The sequence below is a fragment of the Pan troglodytes genome, chromosome 12 (genome assembly GCF_028858775.2).
Source record: "Pan troglodytes isolate AG18354 chromosome 12, NHGRI_mPanTro3-v2.0_pri, whole genome shotgun sequence".
Classification (NCBI taxonomy): Eukaryota; Metazoa; Chordata; class Mammalia; order Primates; family Hominidae; genus Pan; species Pan troglodytes.
Window position 1 is genome coordinate 76,142,946 of NC_072410.2, and position 21,233 is coordinate 76,164,178.

At 47.5% G+C, this 21,233-nt stretch overlaps 2 protein-coding genes across 6 annotated transcripts in view; one reads left to right on the top strand and one right to left on the bottom strand.

Annotated features, from left to right (window-relative positions):
* The window catches only part of RHOQ (ras homolog family member Q), a 41,536-nt gene extending 30,602 nt beyond the window's left edge, over positions 1–10,934 (bottom strand). For 4 of the 5 annotated variants that reach the window (XM_016948475.4, XM_063789884.1, XM_054677825.2 and 1 more), the window contains exons 1-2: positions 10,313–10,922; positions 9,689–9,747 (exon numbers count right to left, since the gene is read on the bottom strand). In XM_016948475.4, coding sequence (XP_016803964.1) covers positions 9,689–9,747; positions 10,313–10,454 — 201 coding nt within the window. In that variant the 5' untranslated portion in view covers positions 10,455–10,922. Of the gene's footprint in view, positions 1–9,688; positions 9,748–10,312 lie in introns of all 5 variants that reach the window. The other variant, XM_016948474.4, reaches the window with a different exon arrangement.
* Positions 10,935–11,105: 171 nt separating this feature from the next.
* The window catches only part of ATP6V1E2 (ATPase H+ transporting V1 subunit E2), a 30,273-nt gene continuing 20,145 nt past the window's right edge, over positions 11,106–21,233 (top strand). Inside the window, exons 1-4 of the mRNA XM_009442424.4 lie at positions 11,106–11,292; positions 12,064–12,127; positions 16,825–16,917; positions 17,595–17,709. The gene's annotated coding sequence lies outside the window, so the exon portion shown is untranslated. The remainder of the gene's footprint in view (positions 11,293–12,063; positions 12,128–16,824; positions 16,918–17,594; positions 17,710–21,233) is intronic.

Below are 21,233 nucleotides of genomic sequence, written 5' to 3' on the forward strand. Positions count from 1 at the left end.
TGATGGCACAACAGGGTGACTATAGTCAATAATAATGCAACTGTACATTTAAAAATAACTCAAAGACTGTAATTGGATTGTTTGTAGCACAAAGAATAACTGCTTGAGGGGATGGATACCCTATTCTCCATGATGTGCTTATTTCACATTGCATGCCTGTATCTAAACATTTCATGTGCCCCACAAATGTTTACGCCTACTATACACCCACAACATTTTTTTTAAAATTGAAAAAATTAAAAAAAGAATAAAATAACTCATGTTCTCTGGACTCCAGGGACAGTGTGTATGTAAGACAGCGGTGGATGTGGTAGGGAGGGAGGGGGCAGCGGGTGGAGACAGGTTGCAAAGAGCAGGTACAGAAGTGCACAGTCATTAATTCAGTGACTCTGAAAGTTTAGCCTGCATCACAATCACCTGAAGGGCTTTTATAAAAGAGATTTCTTAGTTTTTCATTCAGAGGATTTGGGGTAGAGCCTAAGAATTTGGATGTCTAACAAGTTCCCAGGAAATCCATGTTGGTTTGAGGATCACACTTTGAGAACCAGTGCCACCATTCAAGGCCTCGCTGAGCATCTAGTACGTGTAAGAATCCAAACTGATCACTTTCTCCAGCTAAAAAACAACTTTCGTGGAAACAACCTTACTCAACTTAACTCTTACTAGCATTTCACCTCCTTGGAAGGATAAGCCTTCCTCCTCTGTGCCCCCAATAAATAGGCCCCACTGCCCTCCCACCACTCATGGTGGACCTACCCTTCAAAACACTGTGCCTCTGGGGGCCAGGCCTGTGCCTGACAGATCTTCTGACACCTGCCCCTGGCCCAGATCTGGTGCTCAGGAAATGTATGTTGACTGACTGGATGAATGTTCTCTTCTAGGCTTGCCAGCCACCACAGGAAGCAGCCAGGCAGGATTTGGGAGCCCATGCAGAGGTGGTGGCAATGGGGATGGCCCAAGAGGGCAAACAATATGAGCAGCAGGTGGCAGAGGAAGTTTTGCACCATATTTAGAGACTATTCAGATGAAAGAGGGACAAACAGATTTGCAGAGGTAGGCTTCCCCTGAATAAGAAAATCCTTGAAGGGAGAAAGGAAAGGCCTGAGGTAGCCCCCATGGGACAGAAACGACACCTGTCATTTGCAGGCTAAAGCTGGCCTGCCTGGCAGCCCCCCAAACAGCATTTCCCTGTCCCTCTCTTCTGGGAAGGGGCCACAGCTTTAGGCAAATGGCACGAGCTTCTTCCACACATACTTGAGCAATGGGGCCATCAGCGCCACCTCGGGCCTGCTCCTTTTTGAGGAAGCATGGTGGTTTAGGGACAAAGTGACAAAACACCCGTAACGTCACATGGGGCAGAAGTTTTTGTAGGAGCCGTTTTAGCAGCAGTCCCTACGTGTTCCATCTATACACAATGTTCCACCAACTCTTCTATCTAGAAAAGCGATACGCTTGGAATGTACCTTTTACATGAAACGCTGAACAACAGTGCATGTGATAAAAGAGGCATTTAACATGCGCCAGATGATTAGGGAGAGTGACTTAACATCAAGAATCCAGGGCTTAAAGTCCGACAGCCTGCCTGGTGATCTTGGCTTTGCCTTTTACCAACCGTGTGGCCTGGAGCGAGTCATTTAACCTCCCCAGACGTGCAAAATGAGACAGCCACCACTGGCTTCCTTTACTCACAGAGCAGGTGAGGGAACTCAAGGCGGTACCAGGTGCAACATGCTTTATGTGCTGTAAAAATGTCATTTGATGATGAGCCTGCCACTTTTAAGCCCCTCAGTCTACCCTGAGCCTGAGTAGAGCAGGAAAATCTAGGGATATGGAGAGGCGGCTGCTTCAGTGCTCTCACCATTCACTCAAAAAGGAACAGAGACAGCAATAAAGACCCCTTCCCCCACATTATTTTCTTTCTATTAAAATCAACCAGCAACACAGCACCAGATTAATATCTCTTTAATTACCAAGTTGTCAGTCACCAGGTGAAAAACTCCATAATTTAGTTATCAACCCTGCTCCACATGTTGACACTGATAGCAGGGATCTGGGGTCCATAAAAAGATGCTTTGGGGTCACCCCCTCTGCCGTTCCTCCCTACACTATTCTTCCCACTCAGAATATGAGCTCTCCACACCCCTCTGCCTGCTGGAACTCATTTAGGTCAATGCTTCCCAAATCTTCACCTCATGGCACACAGAGAAAATGAGATGATGTGTTCAGCACACATCGGGTGGGGTAGAGGAGCCACTGCTGCATGCCTGAGGTGAGACTGCTCAAGCTAGGACATCCTGAGCCATGGCTTGTCCCAGGCCCTACCCAGCTGCCCTGAGGGCTGAGGAAATCCCTTATCTAGGAGCTGGGAAGCTCCAACATATCTAACAACCCCACAAGGAGGTACTATCATAATCTCCATTTGACAGATAAGGAAACAGGTTTCCGAAGGTTAAGCCCCTTGCTGGGAAGTGGCAGAGCTGAAGTTGGGCCCTGGCAGTCCAGTGTGGGGGTCCACACTGGCAACCAGTACTCTACTGGCCCCCATCTCTTCCTGCAAGCCTAGATCTTCCAAAAAGCTCCTCCCTGTCACCTCTTCCTGTGTGGGACCCTGCAGCACTCAATTTCACACGATGAACTTGCCCAGTTGTGTAGTGGACCTTTCTGTGGCCCGATCCCCCACCTTCTCCTGTGGAAGGTGGGAACACACACCAGGCATTGAATCAACACCAACCGAACTGAGCCAGTGTGAAGCCCCCAAAGCTAGCCTGGGCCCGCACTCTCAGCACCAAGCCCTACAGGGTAACGACATACATCATTTCTAATCCTTACAGCTATGCTGCAGGGTATAAATTATCTCCACACTTCACACAGAAGGAAGAGAGGCTCACAGAAGTGAGCCGGCTGGCCGATGTCTCACAGCTACAAAGAGGTAGAGCTAGGATTCGAAGTTCATCTGGAGGCTCCAAAACCCACACTCTTTCCACTGCCAACCTGTCTCCTCCTCAGGGGATCTGGGAGCAAGAGGTCTCAGGAAACATGCAACGGCCGGAGTCTGAGACAGAGTGTTGGGGGACAGACAGCCCCACTGGTGATCACTAAGGCCCCTGGGCCTGTGTAAAGACAAAACTGGTGGCCTGCCCCATACCTATGTGCCTGTTTCTCGTTTGAACCTTAAAGACTTCTACTGTATTAGTGAAGCTTTCCTGGGAAAGGGGTTGTGCTGATGCTATTATTTAGCAGCTATGACTTTAGTCCTTGGTTAACCTTTTAGCAGAAACAAGCTGACAGTCAAATGAGAATCAATTCTTTTTTTTTTTTTTTTTTTTAAATAAACACGGTCTCACTCTATTGCCTAGGCTGGAGTGCAATGAAGCCTTGTATTATAGCTCACTGCAGCTTTGAATTCCTGCACTCAAGTGATCCTCCCACCTCAGCCTCCTGAGTAGCTGGGACTACAGAGGCATGCATTACCACATCTGGCTAATTAAAAAAAAATTTTTTAGTAGAAGTGGGGGTTTTGCTGTGTTGTCCAGGCTGGTCTTGAACTCCTGACCTCAAATGATCCTCCAGCCTTGGCCTCCCAAAGTACTGAGATTACAGACAAGAACATGCCACCCTGCCTGGCCATGAATCGCCTTAAGATGTATTTGTTGCATGCCTACAAGGTACCAGGCACCGGGCTGAGCACTGCAACATGGTAGAGAAAGACACTGTTCTTGAAGAGAGCAAGAACGCATCCAGGAGGTCCTGGCAGGCACTGGGCAGGAGAGCGTTCTACCCAGGGAGCCGGGGGACCCCTGAGAGCTCAGACAGCCCGGCCTCCGTACATGCAAAGCAGCTGTGCTCAGAAACCAAAAGAGGAATGACAAATTGCTGAGGGCAAGGAAAGCTGCTCTCTGACCCAAGTGTGCCAAATTAGGGCAAAGCCAAGCCTGTCAGAGAGAAAGGAAATACAGCTGAGAATCAGGAATTTTAATTTTTAAGAGCCACACATGGTCTTCCATCTTGTTTCTTTGTAACTGCGTCCCTCTCCTCCTGAAGCATTGCTGCTGTGTCTGAGGCCTCTGTAGCACCCACAGCTGCCAACACATGTGCTCTTTCTGGAAACGGACACCCCCGTGGAGAGCTACTTTGTTGGCTTTGTTTTCATAGCATTAGATCTCATCTCTTGAAACCCCAAACTGCACAACAAAACCGCAAAAGCCCAGTTCTCCATGGGGCCTCTGACCCCGAGGGGCTTAAAGCAATGCTTCCCACCTTTTTCACATCACAGCACCCACAGCAACTGACAATACATGCTCAACCCCCTTAGGCTGTCACTCCCCCGGCCCCTCAGAGATGAGAGCTTGGCATCTCAGCACACCTGTAACACTCATGCCTGAGATACCCGTGGGGAAGCTGTCGTTCAAAGCGTGGGAATGTCACCAAACCTCAGGAGAATCATGACGGAAGTGGAGAAGCCAAACAGATCAAAGGTCCAGGATGGGGATGGGGCACAGATTATGTGCCCGATTATGAGGCATAATTGTAGACCAACCAGAGCTGGTGGGGACTGCCCCCACCCTAAAGTCCCTGCCTGCCAGCCCACAGTCTAAGCTGGCATAACCCAAACCCACATCAGAGTCCCAAGGAGGGGAACACAGGGCATTCAGACTTTGGAGCGAACACAGCAAAGGCTTTGGAGTCAACAAAGGCTATCCACCTTCCCAACGCAGAGGAGGAAACCAGCATTCCCGTGTGATGCGGTGCGGGCTAGAGATATAAATAGCTTCTAAAAAGGTTAGCAAAATGCACAGATGACAAATCTACAGTAGGTTACTAAGGGAAACCAGGATGCTCAGTGCCAGCATCTCACCTGTTGCAGCTGATGCCTGGAAGGAACCCTGGGGCTCCTCCCAGGCTCTGCTCACCGGGCTGAGCAAGGATGGAACACGGGGCTACAAGGACCCAGAGTCTGATGTTGTGAGTGGCATTTCCTAAACCCTACTAATGTTCCCTGCAGGCCTTCTCCAAAGTAGAAAACCTTTTTCCTAATCACATCTCTGTCTGGTTCCCATAAGCCCACTTGTTCCCAATTTCCTCATCTGGGAGAAGTCTACCTTGAAGGGTGTTGTGAGGATGACTTGCCTGGAGGTAGGAGGAGCCTGGTGAGTGGCGATCCCATGGCCCTTTCTCCTTCCCCTTTCTCATCATGCCAGGCCCTTCTGCTAAAATGCAGAAGGTGGGGCATGCCAAGCCCGCCTCCGGTGGAGATTCCCTTCTGTAGGGGAAGTGCCTTGTGGGCACCCAGAGGGCATGCAGGGCAGCCACAGCTGCTGGGTTATATCAAGTGTAAAACAAATCTCACTTGTCATTGAAAAAGCAACACCAAGGGACACCAGCGTAAAAGATATTTATAGCTGTCATGGACGCTTCCCTGAACTTGTGTGTTTAAGTTAACAGACATAGAAACAATACATCCCAAAGCACACAAATTGACTTCCACACACTGAGACAGTGGCTAAATCTGGAACTCTAGGGATCCCAAATTCACCCCCAACACACATCCTCCTGAGTGTGGATATTCTGGGACCTGAATAAACTGGGCTTCAGTCCTTCCCTCTACAGGGTATCAAGTTCTGCCTTCCTGCCAAGGATTAAGAGATCAGCCTGGAGCCCACAGCTAGAGAGCAGCTTGCCAGGCAGCTCCCCACTGGCCTGTCTGGACAGAGAGGGAGAGCTCTTTCCACTTCCCATCGCTCCAAGCAGTGCAGTAGCAGGAGGGAAAAATCCCATCTCTCCAGTCCCTCCTTGAGCAGACAATGGGGTTGCTGCAGAGCCTACACTGAAGTCCTGAAGGCTGGGCAAGAAAGGAGAAGCTCCACAGAGGCCCAGGCAGGAAGCCAACCCCTCACCCCCAAAACACACGCAAGGCCCCTAGTGAGAAGGAAGATGCCTCGGTCAACTTCCACTCCAAAATGCTTGGCAGTCAAAATGTGACAGCTGCTCCTGGACCACCCATGGGCTTGGCCAACAGAGGGGAAGTGTTCCCTTTGGCAGTGGTGCTCTGAGTGTGCTGGGATGTCCCCAGGCAGTGCACATCATGGGGACTGAAGTCCAATACACTCTCTCTCCCATTCTCTCTCTTTGTCTGCTAATAGCAGCAGAGGTCAAGTGGAAAGCAGCCTGCTCTAGAAGGCCAAAGGTCATCTACAACAATCACCCTTTGACTGGTACGTGCCCTAATATGTCAATCGGACAAATGATGCCTATGGCTTTGAACTTGACTGGGGTTAAGGCAGGGACCATGAGTGAGCAAGTGAACTAGAGGTTCCAAACTGAGGGAGGCACTGTTGCTGTTATTGAAATACAATGAGTGCCCACATGCATGAGTGAACATTTTGGAGAGAAGGCAACTGCCCTGTAGTGCCATGAGCTGCCTCATTCCATCTTAACCCTCTGAAAGTAGAACCAACTGAAGCCTACATACCCTACTTGTCTGTCAAATTCTGCATGGAACTCTAAGCTATTTCTCTTCTATCAATGGGGATACGGGCTCTGCTTAAGACAGAAAACCATCTGATACAACAGGGCATTTACGGCAGGGAGCACTGGGCTTGGAACCATGGATCCCACAATAGGGACTATGGGAATTACAATGCGCAAAGCTGTTGCACACCTTGGTTGAAAAGGTTCTAGGATCTGGCATTCTAGTGGAATTTCTATCAACTCCAGGCACAATATACTGTTCTCTTCCACTCTGTGAACCTTTCTCCCCACAAAACTCCCCATAGTGGAATATAATAATTTCCTGTACTATTTGTCACTCACCCACTATGCACAAAGTATCAGCTGCTTTTAAATATGTTAAAGAGTTTAAGCCAGCTTATGACCTTGTAATGCAGATTCTAATTATCCACGTTTTTACTAGATCACAAAGGTAAATAATTTAGCTAGAATCACATGACTAGCTAAGGTGGAGATCTGAGCCCAGGCCTGTTTTGTTCCAAAGCCCATGGACCTTTTTCTGCTGCCCACTAGGCTTAAGGATTTGTATATATATATATATATGTATCTGTGTATACGGATACATATATATATATATAAACCCTTAATGTTTTTTATTTACTTTTTATTTACATGTTTATTTATCATTGTTATTATTGTAAGACAAATCTGATATGGATTCCTAGAAGCCTGAGGTCTTAATGACCAAGTACAATGTAGAAATCTCCTATGTAACACATGAACAGAGACCCGAGACAGACATTTCTCCCTTTGCTGACATCAGCTGTGGTAGATACCCATTTTAAATTCATTCCTTTGCACTCCCCAGGTGCAAAAGTACCTGGACATAGTACCAGGCACACAGCAGGCACTTGCCATTTGGTCTCATCATTGCTAAGTTGCTTATTAGTAATAAACCCTCAAATGCTGGGAGACAAAATATTACTAGCTTTGATGCAAAAACAAAAGTCTAGACACTGGGAAAAACACCAATGGGGCCTAACACACATCTAGGCCCCACCAATGGTGTCCAGCATTGGGTGAAAACAGTAGTATTTGAGCCTTACTAATATGTTCATCCTGCTTGGTCTATATCTTATGATCCTCCACTAAAAAGAGTAATTACGGCAATATATGGAAAGCCCTGGTTTTGTAAGTGGGGTCAACTTCAAGTGACTCTGGATCTAAGTTCTCTCCTCTGTAGAGGTGCCATCCAACACCCACTCAGAGAATGGCTGTGAAGATTACAGGTACCACAACTATGGATGCACAAACAATCCAATCAACCCCGTGGCATCTCAGCATTCCCATGGTGTCCTGTGTGTATAACTACTTCAAACTGGAGCAGATTCAGACCCCTGTCCCAATCCTAGCAACACCCCTCAGTAGCTGTGTGACCTCAGGCAAGCAACCTAGCTTCTCTGAGCCTGTTTCCTCACCGCAAAGATGGAATACCACCTATCTCATGGGGTTGTTTTATGGACTAAATAAAGTAATATTTGCATGTGGCTGCCTCTGGCCCCATATGTAGGAAAAAACTCAGTAAATACTAGCAGGGTTTAAACATGCTCAGAACAGCTCTGACTACACACATCCTGTTGAACAGGGAGTGCGGTCAAAAATTATCATGGTCACAAGTAAAGGAGATAAGAGAAAGGAAGGTAGTGAGAAGTTCAAATTAGAGGCGATTTTTTAAAAGCTTCCTCTTTTCAACCAATAAGGTCAACCTCTTGTTTATCAATAATACGACTTAAAAGTCAGTCTTAGTTGATTGAGCAAGCTCTGCCCCTTGCCCTCCACATCCTCCAATGAAGGTAGAAGGAATAACGACTACAGGGCAGGCAACCAATGGGGGCCCAGGAGAGCTGAGAACTGGCTGTACTGACCTGGGCCATTTTGGTGAAAGGGGGTGGTCTCAGGGACCTTGAACTGCCAGCAGTTCTCTATCTTCAGAAGTTCCTCTAACAGTTTAGAAACCAGAGGTCACATCAAGGCACTCCCCCTCAATAAGGCATGTTTCAGAATCCAACCCAAACTCTAATCACAGTTCTGAAATCCAAATCTAGACAAGCTTCAAAGTACATCACTCCCTTTATTGAGCACCTAGTGTGTGCCAGGTTCAATGCTAAACATTTGCCATACAATATCTGCACCAGGGGATCATCTTATTTTTTTAAACCCCATTTTGCAGATAAGGAAATTCTACTACTGGACTTCCCCCAAAGACATTCTCTAAGACTTTCAGCTGCTCCTGTGTTCTCAAGGATGTAAGTTTGTATGACATGTGGAAACTTCTGCCAGAGTCTTCAACTCTAATCATAGTGCTGGATTCTACAAAATTCATCACACACAACTTATCCCCAGAGCAAAAGTGGGTTTGGGAAGAGGCTGAAGCTGGGACAGGGAGACAGAGAGAAGACCTTAGCCCTTTAGAAGTACAGCCTGGCCTCCTCTGATGTGCAAACCCTGGCCAGAGGCTGCAGGGCAAAGTGTGCATCTTCTTTCTGCACAATCAATCTCTCCCAAAGAAAACCCAGACAAAGTCACCTGGCCCTTCTGAAGTAGGGCCGGGGGGAACCCCTCCTCCTCCAAGATTCACTCTGAACTCCTAACTCTTCCTCCCCACCCCAGGGAGTGGCTAGATGGTTGTTGTTTCTTTTCTTTTTTCCCTGTGGTCCTTTGGTAACACCACAAATTACGTTTTCAGGGACTGGAGTCCCAGAGAGCAATGATGTTGTAATAAACATAACCAGGACCAAATGCCTTCCCATCATATTAGATGATGCCATTTCCCACCAATCAGGCTCCTTGGGCAGGCAGACCACTCACCAATGAGGGACCAGACAGAGGCTGTGGGGGGGAGACCTGGTCATCTGCAACTAAAAATAAGGGCGCTTCATGATTGGCTGCTGCCACTTTGCAACAGGAGTTGGGACCCACACACCAGGCGCCACACAGAACGACCCACACAGGCAAAAACTTTCACAGCCCAGGGGTTCACATCGGGGGGCTTATCCGGGTCTGTTTGTTTTGTTTGTTTTCCTAATTTGCTGACTTGTTACAAGAAATAAAGACCTAATCCAGGGGGAGTCCCTCGCAGACACACCCTCCCACCTAGACACCTCGGTTTCCAAAGGCCCTTCGCAGCCACAAAGAACTGGGGAACAGGAGGGGGGCGTCGGCCAGAGGCCAAGACACTCACCTGTCCGGCCGTGTCATAGAGTCCTAGGAGGTACTGCTTGCCCCCCACGGTGACGCTGACTGCAAGGACAGAAGTGGGGGCGGGGAGAGAAGCTCACAGTGACCTGGGCTCTGGGGCAATTTCACTCCCCACCCGGACCCTCCTCTCCCAACCCAGCTAGAGGCGTGGGGGCGCTCCCCGCGAGATGTCACCCCCTTTTCCCGTGCACCCAGCTCAGTGTGAACCGGCAAGGGGCCGGGGTGTGATGTGGTCCCCAGCCGTCCACCCCCTTCTCCTAAGTCCCGTAGCCACGTCTCGCTCGGTCCCCTCGAATATTTCCCCCGGGGCCTTGGGGCAGTAGGAAAGGGGATGTGGGAAGGTCAAGGAGGACGGCCCAGGGCGCCGAGGGGTAGGAAGTGCGGGGAGCAGGAGCCGCGTAGGGGGCGGGTGGGAGAGGGGGTGGATCAGCGGGCGAGGGGTTGCCAGGAGCGAAGCTTCGGGGGTGGGGCCGGCCGCCTGGCAGAGGGCGCGGCGGGGGAGGGGAGAGGAGCGCGCTCTGGGGAGGCGGCGAGGGGGCTCCGCCAAAGTTGCTCCAAAGTTCCCGGCCCGGGGAGCGGCCCCTTAGTCAGCAGTTCCGAGGCTTACCTGCGTAGTGGTCGAAGACGGTGGGCACGTACTCCTCCGGGAAGGCGTCGTTGGCATAGCTCATGAGTAGGCACGTCTTGCCCACCGCCCCGTCGCCGACCACCACGCACTTGAGCATCAGCGCGCCGGGCCCGTGAGCCATGCTGCTGCCGGCCGGCCTCCGGGCATGGTACCCCCGGAGCCCCCGCCCCGGCCCCGGGCTCAGCCCCAGCCCGCCTGGGGGGTCCGCCGCCGTCGCCGCCGCTCCGCGCCGCAGGGCCGCCCCCCCGGCCCCATGCAGCGGCTCCCCTCGCAGGAGGGGAGGGGGCGGCGGGCCCGGGGCGCTGCCGCCGCCGCGGTCGCCGCCCGGATCCCCGCCCCGGCCCCGGTCGCCGCGCCCGCCCGCTGCCCCCGCCACTCGGCGCCCGCGCCCTCTCCCCGGCCCGGCCTCCCCAGGAGGATCCGCCGGATCATAAGACCGGCCGGCCCCGGGGGAGACGGCAACTTTGGGGAGGGCGGCGGAGGGGAGGGGCCAGGCGGCTCTCCCCGCCCCGCGCCAACCCGGGCCCCTCCCGCGGCGCCCCGGAGGAGGGCGGGCCCAGGCGCCTCCCCGAGCGCGGCCCGCGCCACGCGCCCCCGCCCGCTGCCGCCGCGCGGCCCTGCCGGCGCACCCGAGCCACACTCCCTGCGAGGGCCGCGCGGAGGGGCGCGCAGGAGGAGGAGGAGCCGAGGACCGCGGAGGGGAGGAGGAGAGGAGGGGAGTCGCCTGGGGAGCCGAGGGCTCCTCGCGCAAGTGCCCGCAGCGCCCGGAAGCGTCCAAAGGCCCCGATGCTGGGAGAAGACGTGGAGGCCTCTCGGGGAACCACGACGACTTCCACGATGACGCAATAGTCATGCCAAATTATACATGTATATTTCACCTCCACCCGAAAGGCCAGAGCCATCCTCTCGGCCTCTAAGTGCACAACGGAACTAGAAATCAAGGAAGAGAGACCAAAAGGGTAAAAAAAAAAAAAAAAAAAAAAAAAAATTTAAGGCGCGTGGGGTGGTGGCGGTCCTTGAGCTGGAAAGCAGGAACCCTGGCTTATTGCGTGGTCCCCCCCACCACCACCACCCCACGCCTTCCGTAGCACGAGCTTTAATCATTTACTATGAAACCGGTGACTAAGGGAGATACAGCGTGTTGAACCACTGAAGCACGCCCCTCCACACACACACCAGCCAGAAAGGGGATACCCCGTCGGCTCCGGACCCGGCAAATGTACCTGGGCTCCCCCTGGAGGCCACATTCTCCGAGGTCGCCTTTCGGTCCCCAGTGTTCCTCAAAGGTATTCCGTTGTAATCCCGGAGAACTGATACACACTAGTGCTCTGAAACTTGGCCTGTGCTCGAGGCGGCAACCCCTGCCCCTCTGCCTGGCGATGCCGGAACATACCCATCTGGCCAGGTCCTGTTCACTGGCCAAGAATGTGGCATTGAACACTGGGCATTGGGGCGGGGGTGCACTCTGCGCTGACACCGCACCCCTCCCCTCAACTTGCTGACTAGAGGTAATCGCTTCCTTTCATCGATTCACAGCGTTAGAAAAATGCAGCATTGAGAGGCAGCGCGGAGGTCAACTGGACCATCACCCTTAGGTTGTAGGGAAGAAAACTGAGACCTAGAAAGGTGAAGCAGTTGTCCCAAAGGCTTCCAGCTGCTCCCAGTACTCAAGGACTTGGAGCACACTTGGGGAAATGCTCACTGTTGTATTCCCGTTCCTCACTATCCAGGAGGCCTGAACTCTCAAACTCCGAATCTGATTTCCACTCTCCCAGGAAGGCTTCGGAAATCACTGTAAGTTCCTTGCAGATTCTCATTGAGCCTCTCCCCAGGACCCACCCTTTGGCCCTGCGTGTCTGCGACTAGGTATGCGCATTGCTAGCTGCTTTAGATGCAATGAATCTGGAAGATATTTTGTATGGACTGAATAACAGGTTGAGGAAGGCAGAAAAGTGCTTTAAGGTCAGTTCCTGGTTCAAGACCGGCCTCTGCTACTTGCTCTTAGAGAGAAAGAGAGCAGGGCCTGCGCCATTCTTGGCTTGCAGGACCATTTGTTCAGGCAGCATTTGCAGGGACTCGTGTCCTGAAAGGAGGGTCTATCAAGGAGCTTGAAAAGGAGAGCACTCAGCCAGGAGAGCTGAGTTTGGTCCTAGCTCTGACCCTGGTTAGCAGTGTTACCTTGAGCATGTCACTTCCCTTCTCTGGGCCTCCGTTTTCTCATCTATAAATGTGAGCTAAGAGTAGGAGAAGCTCTGGGAATGTCATAGCACTCCCAGTGGGGAACTGATGTCCGATGAATCATGCAGTGGTGACTTCATTGGTGACAGTGACCTCATTCTTTTGGCCCACAGAGTTGCCAAAACTGACTGCCAAGAATACTTAGAGCTCTGGAGCTGATCCCACTTGGTGTGTATGTGGGATGGGGAGGGGGGCTATCCAGAATGCCCCCCTGTCAGCCCATGAATGCCTTAGCTGGAAGCACCAATCAGACCGCAACAGAAACCTCACTTTCCCATGAGCAAAGAAGATAATGTCCAAGTGGTAAAAAAAAAAAAAAAAAGTTACAGAAAAAGCTCTCAAATTTCAGGGATTGGAGATAGAAAGCACTTTGTTTCTGAGCGTCCCATAGGCTGTCTGCTTGCTTCTCTCCTTTTATTTGTGCAAATTTGAAACAGACACAGGTCTGTGTGAGAACAGTGAAATTTCTTTTTCTTTTTCTTTGTTTTTTTTTTTTTTTTTTTTTTGAGACAGGGTCTTGCTCTGTCTCTCTGTCACTCTGTCGCTCAGGCTGGAGTGCAAAGGCATGATCTTGGCTCACTGCAACCTCTGCCTCCCTGGTTCAAGTGATTCTACAGCCTCAGCCTCCAAGTAGCTGGGATTACAGGCATGTGCCATCATGCCTAGCTAATTTTTGTATTTTTTTGCAGAGCGGGATTTCGCCACGTTGCCCAGGCTAGTCTCGAACTCCTGAGTTCAAAGTGATCCGCCTGCCTCAGCCTCCCAAAGTTCTGGGCTTACAGGTCACTGCATCTGGCTGAGAACAGTGAAATTCCTAATTAGCCTTCTCTTACTCTTTTTCCTGTACTCCCTCCTTCCTCCCCTACTTAATTCATTCCATATTTCAATTAACAAGCATTTATTGAGGTCTGTTAGATGCCAGATTTTATTCCTGGGCTGGGGACAAAGAGCTGGAAAGCCACAGTCACTTCTAGCTAAAGCATTCAAGGAACTTATTAGCAAACAGGAAAGCACTCTATAGTGTGAGCAGTGCTGTGCTAGAGAATAGAGAATAGGCTTCTGGAGGTGCAGAGGAGGCAATTAGTACATAGGTCCAGGTGTGCTGAGGAAGGATTTGCAGAAGTGATGTCATTGACCTGGGGCTTAAGAGTCTAATGGGAGTAAGGTAAGAATGCCTGGGAAAGGCCAAGAGCCCTGCATCAAAGCAAGAAGGAACAGCACACAACTTCCTGGGAATGGTGAGGCATGTAAGGTGGACAGAGTGCATGATTAGTGGTGCTGGGGAACTGGTTTGTATTTAATTGGGAACCATATAATGCAGGCAGTCCGTGAGCTTCTGAAAGCCATATGAAGAATGCAGGGTCTGGCATGGGTTGGGCAGTCTCCACTGTACAAAGGCCAAAGGCCAGGGCCAATGGGGCCACTGAGGAAGAAATCTGACCCACACGCTTACTACAAAGGCATGGTCCCAGCTCAAGGCTGTGTTCATTCAAGAAGGGCACTTTTTTCTTATCACAAATGTGACTTCTGTTTGTCAAACCCTGTGCCCATAGGGGTGCATCCACTCAGAGGGGAACCTTGGTCTATGTAGCAAAAGATGAAGGCACTGTCTAGGCAAGCAGTGGTTCTGGGAGCGAGGATGTAATGAAGGGAATAAACACAAATTTCTAGAGCATCTGCTGTATACTGTATCCAGTTATGGTCCCGGGTATTTGGTGCTCATTGATATAGGACATCTTATTTCATCCCCCAAACAACCTTGTAAACTTTGTAGAGAGTATCTATTGGTTTGTCTATCCAGAACAGCACCATTTGCTTCTGCTAAATGTTTTTATAATGTAGTCTCTGTAATCTTGTGGTTTAAATGGAAGCTGCCGTCTTCTTATACATCCTGCCCCTGGTACCTGTTGATCCCTAGGTGGACACCTGATTCAAGATGGGACAATTAGAACTCTTTCCTGAATTTTTTTTTGTGTGTTTTTTTTGAGACAGAGTCTCACTCTGTCGCCCAGGCTGGAATGCAGTGGTGCAGTCTCAGCTCACTATTGCCTCAACCTCCCAGGTTCAAGCAATTCTCTCACCTCAGCCTCCCAAGAAGCTGGGATTATAGGCATGAGCCACCAAGCCTTGCCTGAGAATTTTGAATTTGGGATTCACGGCAGGAGTTTCTCCTCTTTTGCTAACTAAACTGAGCGATGTGAGCCTGGAAGCTGTGGGTCATTTTATGTTTCAGCCATTCACAAAGTAGCCAGTCCAAGGAAATATAGCTAAAGTGCAGAGAGAAGCAAAGAGAGAGAGAGAACACCACCACCACCACCACCACCACTACTCCCCCATCACAAAGGGCAGAGAGGAAACAGGCCATCTGTGAGTTACTAATTTACATCACCCCCGAGATCCTGTTGCACAACTGTTCTCTGATTGGTCATTTGAGTTAATAAATCTTCCCCTTTTTTTTTTGCCCAGTGAGTAGGGGTTAGTTTTCTGTAACTGGTAACCAAAGGAATCCTATTATAATATTATATCTATAGTTCACATTAGATGATGAGATTAAGAAGCTTGCCCCAAATCACACAGCTGGTAAGTGGCAGAGCTAGGTTTCAAAATCATCTCTCTTCAAAGCTAATGCATTTGACATATTCCACACTGACAAGGTATCAAAAGTTTTTGAGTAAAAAAATGACAAGCTTGGACCTGTCATTTGGGAAGGTCACTCTGAGACTCATAGAAAATGGATTTGGAAAGGATAAGGGTGAAGGCAGAAAGAGCCAGGAGGAGACAGATCACAACAGTCTGACCCAAGCATGGCAGTGAACATGAAGAGGAGACAGTGGGTTTCAGGGAGATTTGGATGATGGAATCCACAGGGCTTGGTAGCAGTGTGGGGATGTGGGGATGACAGAGGAGGCGAGAGAGAACAAGGTTTTTACGATAACTGTGAGACATCTACATTATGATTTCATCTACTTTTTTTTTTTCTTTTTAATGTCCTCTGTTGTTATCTTCCCACTTCTTCTTTGGACTTCTTCCTTGCTTTTTGAGCCTTTCCATCTCCGATTGTTTCCTAACCACGCAACTGACTGTCTAAATCAAGCTGAGATTAGAACTCTAGAGGACAGTATGTTCTAAAACACATTCATTTGCATCATTTTGTGTGTTCCCTCATGTCTGCTTAGGAAATGGAAAAATGGACTCCAAGGGATCATTTGGTGTTGTGGCTAGGATGCTTTAGGTTGCAAGTCATAGAAAATTCAACTCGAACCAGCTTCAGCAATGAGGGAAGTGTATGGACTTCTGTTATGGAAAAATCCAGAAGCAGTCCAAGCTTCAGGCATGAATTGATCAGAACTCTTTTTTTTTTTTTTTCTGTACATCTCTCAGTTTTTCTTCTTCTCTATGGGTCAACTTTCTACTCAGCATACCTTCTTTCCTGGAAGCAAAATGGTTGCACCAAGTCCAGGCATCACCTTCCATATACCATGTTTTCCAGAAGGAAAGAGAGCTTCTCTTGACCCACTCATTGAACAAAGTCTTGAACTTCTTCTGATTAGCTCAACTTAGTTCATCCCTGAACCAGTCATGGTGGGTAGTAAACTGTCAGGTGACTGTTGCCTTAGGCCTGGGCTACTGTCCATCCCTAAAACCATCACTATGGCAAGGAGTTGGGACTATCCTAATTGGGCATATCAGCCCTGCCCCCACAGGGGCTGGGGTTTCACACCTACCCAGGTTCTATGGTTTCTGCACAGTGGGTGACAAGTTTGGGGGAATGCGTGCTGAGGAGGCAACCAGCAATATACATCTACATTATTGCCTAAGGGTCAACGTTCCTAGGCCTTCCCCTGGCTACACTGGAAATAAAGAATTTTAGGAGCGGCCAGGCAAAGTGGCTTATACCTGTAATCCCAGCACTTTGGGAGGCCGAGATGGGAGGATCAGTTGAGGTCAGGAGTTTGAGACCAGCCTGGCCAACATGGTGAAACCCCATCTCCGCTAAAAATACAAAAATTAGCCAGGCGTGGTGGCGGGTGCCTGTAATCCCAGCTACTCGGGAGGCTGAGGCAGGAGAATCACTTGAAACGGGAGGCAGAGGTTGCAATGAGCTGAGATGGTGCCACTGCACTCCAGGCTGGGCGCCAGAGCAAGACTCTGTCTCAAAAAAAAAAAAAGAAGTTTAGGAGAGAGGCAAATGTTAAGAGGAGAGGAAGATGAGATGGCTCCAAATCTAATCTGTGATTTGTTCCAAATTTCAGGTGGATTGTCAATACAGGAGTCCATACTGACTGAATCCCAAATTTTGGCCTGTATTCTTCTCCCTCTGTGAACCATCTTCTTAGAAGTCACTGGTAAGGAGATAAAATGATGGGCATTCTTTAACACTGGTGCTGCCCTGCTGTTATGTTATGCTTCTTCCCACCACAATGCCCAGAATCCTCACACTGCAGCCTCTTCACTCCCCAGGGTGCCTGTTGGCCTTCCCTGCAGCATCCTGCCACATGCCCTACCTATCCCTATCCCTATTTTTCTCCCTGCCACTAAAACCTCCCATTGGCACCCTCTTCTCTTTGCACTCCAGTGTAGGTATTAATGACTTAAACACCACAACAATTTCTTAAAGGTCACTGGTTCCTAATGATCACACTGATAAATAAATCCAGTAGGATTGGTTTGCCTGGTTTTCATTCCCAGTTAGAATGTACATAGATCTCTTTTTCTAGTTGATTACATACCAGAAACTCAGAAGAATGGCCCAGCCTCTGAGAACTTCGGCTCAAGTGCTCTTAATGTTTTGCCATTTTCATTTCTAACTGTTTTCTGCTGCAACCTAAGGTCGGGAGACTAGTCATTGTAACTGATGGCATCACCACCCATTGCTGAACTATAGGAAAGGACACTTCCTTAGAGGTTGCTGGTATGGAATACTCATGATTTAGGAGTGGTCTCCTCTCATAGGCTCCAAAGGAGGCTAGATCACAGATCCCTCCTCCAAAAATGAAATTAATGATTTTATTTTATGTTTCAGAACCAAGAGTGCCAGAAAACCATCCCAAGACTCACACAGAGTTGTTCTTCCATAGTGGATGTTTTGGCCACTGGACATCAGAACCACATTTTGAGTTTGAAGAATCTTCTACATGGTGAGCCTTGGTGGGAAGAAAAGAATATCCCTTCCTTATAGAAGCCGAAATTACAGACTCTTGCTTTCCTTGTCAGACTTAAAAGCTAGTGTAGCTAGAGTTAAATACAGGGCACATTGTCTCTGGAGGCTGCAGCTTTAGTGGTGGGTACACAATTCAGTTCCTGACCCAGGAAGTGGCACATCAGGGCAGGCAGTGGTGTTGGTTGTGGTATAATTGAGTTCCTGGTTCAGAAGTGACAACTGTACACATGAGTTGTCTAGGGTTTGGTGAAAGCAATGGTATTGAAAGTGGTTTTCTCATCAAATTAGTTCCTGAGTCATGTGTCGGACGCTGTTTCTATCTTGAGCAGCTTCTCTAGCCTTTCTAAATCCTGTGACCTGCCTGTGATCCTTTTAAGATTTCTTTCTGTTTAATCAGCCACAAACAGCTTCTGTTGCTTGCAACCCAGGCTCCTGAGAAGAGACTGGAGAAGCAGATCACTTTATTAATGTGCTTCATGTAGAGGGAGTAGAGATTTCCACCTCTACCATACCCAAATAGCTGGTATTGGCTGTACCTTTCTAATGTGAGCAACTTTAAAATTGAACAGAATATGTGAAACCTCTCTTTTCAGACATTGAACAGCATGTAGCACAGCACCGTGATTCCTGAAAGTAGGGAACAAATGGGGCAAACCCTATCACTCTAACTTTCTGCTGAAAAATGCTGTCTAAATTGCAGCACAATGAGGGGGAACCCAAGCAGAGCATAGTGGTCTTGCTGAGTTGAGGAGATAGTTGAGCAGACTTTTCAAGGCAGAGTATCAGAAAGGAGAGAATATAACAGCAAAACAGGCTCCTGGAATCCCTGTGAATCTGTTGCTGAATACTAAGCTGCACATGCATAAGGTGAAACTTCACAGTGCGATGCAAAGAACTACCGTGGAGCTGTGAGCTGATTGGTTCCCAGGGCTCACTGGGCAATGTTTGAGTTTCAACTCGCCAATGTGAAGAAACCTTGCTGACTGTCCAGGGAATTCAGTAGAAATCCCAAAAGGGTAAGGCATTAGTAGAAGGGCTAACTAAGCCGAAAAGTGAGGTAACTCTAGACTTCCTCCAACAAGGTTTAGAAAGCAGCCTCAAAAAGAGGAAGTTCATCCGCTACTGCCGTAACTGCCAGACAAAACAAATTTTACCATTTTTAAAACAACACAATACAGACATTTAACAACATTAAATTTAGAATGTTAAAAATACTAGATATGCAAATAAGTAGGGAAATAGAACCCAAAATCAGGAGAAAAATCATTTAATAGAAACAAACCCAAAAATGACAGAGATAGTAACGTTAGCAGACAAGGACTTAAAAAATTAAAATAAACACAAGGATTTAAAGGAAAACATGAACATAGTGAAGAAAAAACTGGAAGATATAGAAAATAACCAAATGGAACTTCTGGAGCTAAAAAATACAACACCTGTAATGAATAATTCAGTGGCTGAACTTAACAGTAGATTAGACATTGTGGAATGAAATATCTGTGACACTGAAGACATAGCAATAGAAACTGTCCCAATTAAAGCAGAGAGAAAGGAAACAAAAGAAACACAGAAACACAGAGCCTCAATCACCTTAAGATGATATTAAAAACTGGAGTCCTCGAAAAGGATTAAGGGTGATGATTTGAAGGCCAAAAACAAAGTCCCAAATTTCATGAAAATTGTAAACGTATAGTTCCAAGAAGCTCAACAAATCCAAAGTAGGAGAAAAACAAAGCAAACCATATCAAGCGAGGCACTTTGTAATTAAATCACTGAAAACCAGTAATAAGTAGAAAAAATTAAAAGCAGAAAGAGAAAAAAAGACACATTTTATACAGGGAACAAAGACAGATATAATTGCAGACTTCTCTTCAGAAATAATGCAAACTAGAACTTAATGAAATCGCGTCTTTGAAGTGATAAAAGAAAAAGAAAGCACTGTCAATCTAGAATTCTATATCCACCAGAAATATTCTGTAAAATTGAAGGTAAAATAAATGTTTGTCAGACAACAAAAGGCTTAAAGTTTTTTTTAAACCAGAAGATCTTCAATACAAGAAATACGAAATAAAGTTCCTGAGGCAGAAAAAACATGGTACCACATGAAACCACTGACCTACACAAAGAAATGAAGAGCACCAGAAATGGTAAATATATGGGTAAATATGAGACATTTCTTTCTCTGTTACAAAATTCCTTTAAAACATAATTGACCTTGGCCGGGTATGGTGGCTCACACCTGTAATCCCAGAACTTTTGGAGGCTGAGGCAGGTATATTGCTTGAGCTCGAGAGTTTAAGACCAGCCTAGGCAACATGGCAAAACTCCATCTCTACAAAAAATACAAAAATATAGCTGGGTGTGGTGGCACACTCCTATAGTCCCAGCTACTCAGGTGGCTGAGGTGGAAAGATCACTTAAGCCCAGAAGGTCAAGGCTGCATGAGCTGAGATCATGCCACTGCGCTCCAGTCTGAGTGATAGAGCCAGACCATGTCTCAAAAAAAAAAAAAAAAACCAAAAAAATCCCAAACCATTATATCTATCTATCTATCTATCTATCTATCTATCTATCTATCTACACATACATGCACACACTATATATGATATAACATTATATATAATGTTAGATATATAATATGTTAGGTATATAATATAACGTTAGATATATAATATAATGTTAGATATATAATGTTAGAGATATATATATAATTAAAAATAAAAAACACAATTGACCATCTAAAGCAAAACTAATAGCAGTATATTACATGGTTTATAACATGTAGAAATAAAACCTATAACAATAATAACAAAAGGGATAGAAAAAGAGAAATAGAACTATATTCTTATAAAATCCTTACATTGCACATTAAATGATATAGTATTATCTGAAGGTTGTCTTAGTCTCTTCCTGCTGTCATAGCAATCTACCATAGACTGGGTCATTCATAAATAATAAAAATTCATTTCTCATAGTTCTACAGGCTGGGAAGTCTAAGATCAAGGAATCAGCAGATTTGGCATCTGGTGAGGAGGGCTCACTCTCTGCTTCCAAGATGGCATTTTGTTGCTGCATGCTCCAGAGGGAAAGGAACAAACACTATGACCTCACATGGTAGAAGGGAAAAGGGGGTTAAAACAAACAACAAAAAACTCTTAAGCCCTTTTATAAGGGCACTAATCCCATCCATGAGGGCTCTCCCCTTCCAAATTACCTCCCACAGTTTCCACCTCTTAATACTATCACCTTGGGGTTTAAGTTCCAACATAAATTTTGGAAGGACACATACATTCAAACTATAACAAAGGTAGACTAAGAAAACTTAAAGATGCATGCTTTAAAACCTAGAGCAATCACTATAAATAAATAAATACATAAATAAAGCAAAGAGGTATTTTTAATAAGCCAACAGTAAAGACACAGTGGAATACCAAAAAAAAAATCAAAAGGAAGTCAGGAGGGTGCCAAGATCATTCAATGGTCTTAGGAAAACAGTAGTCT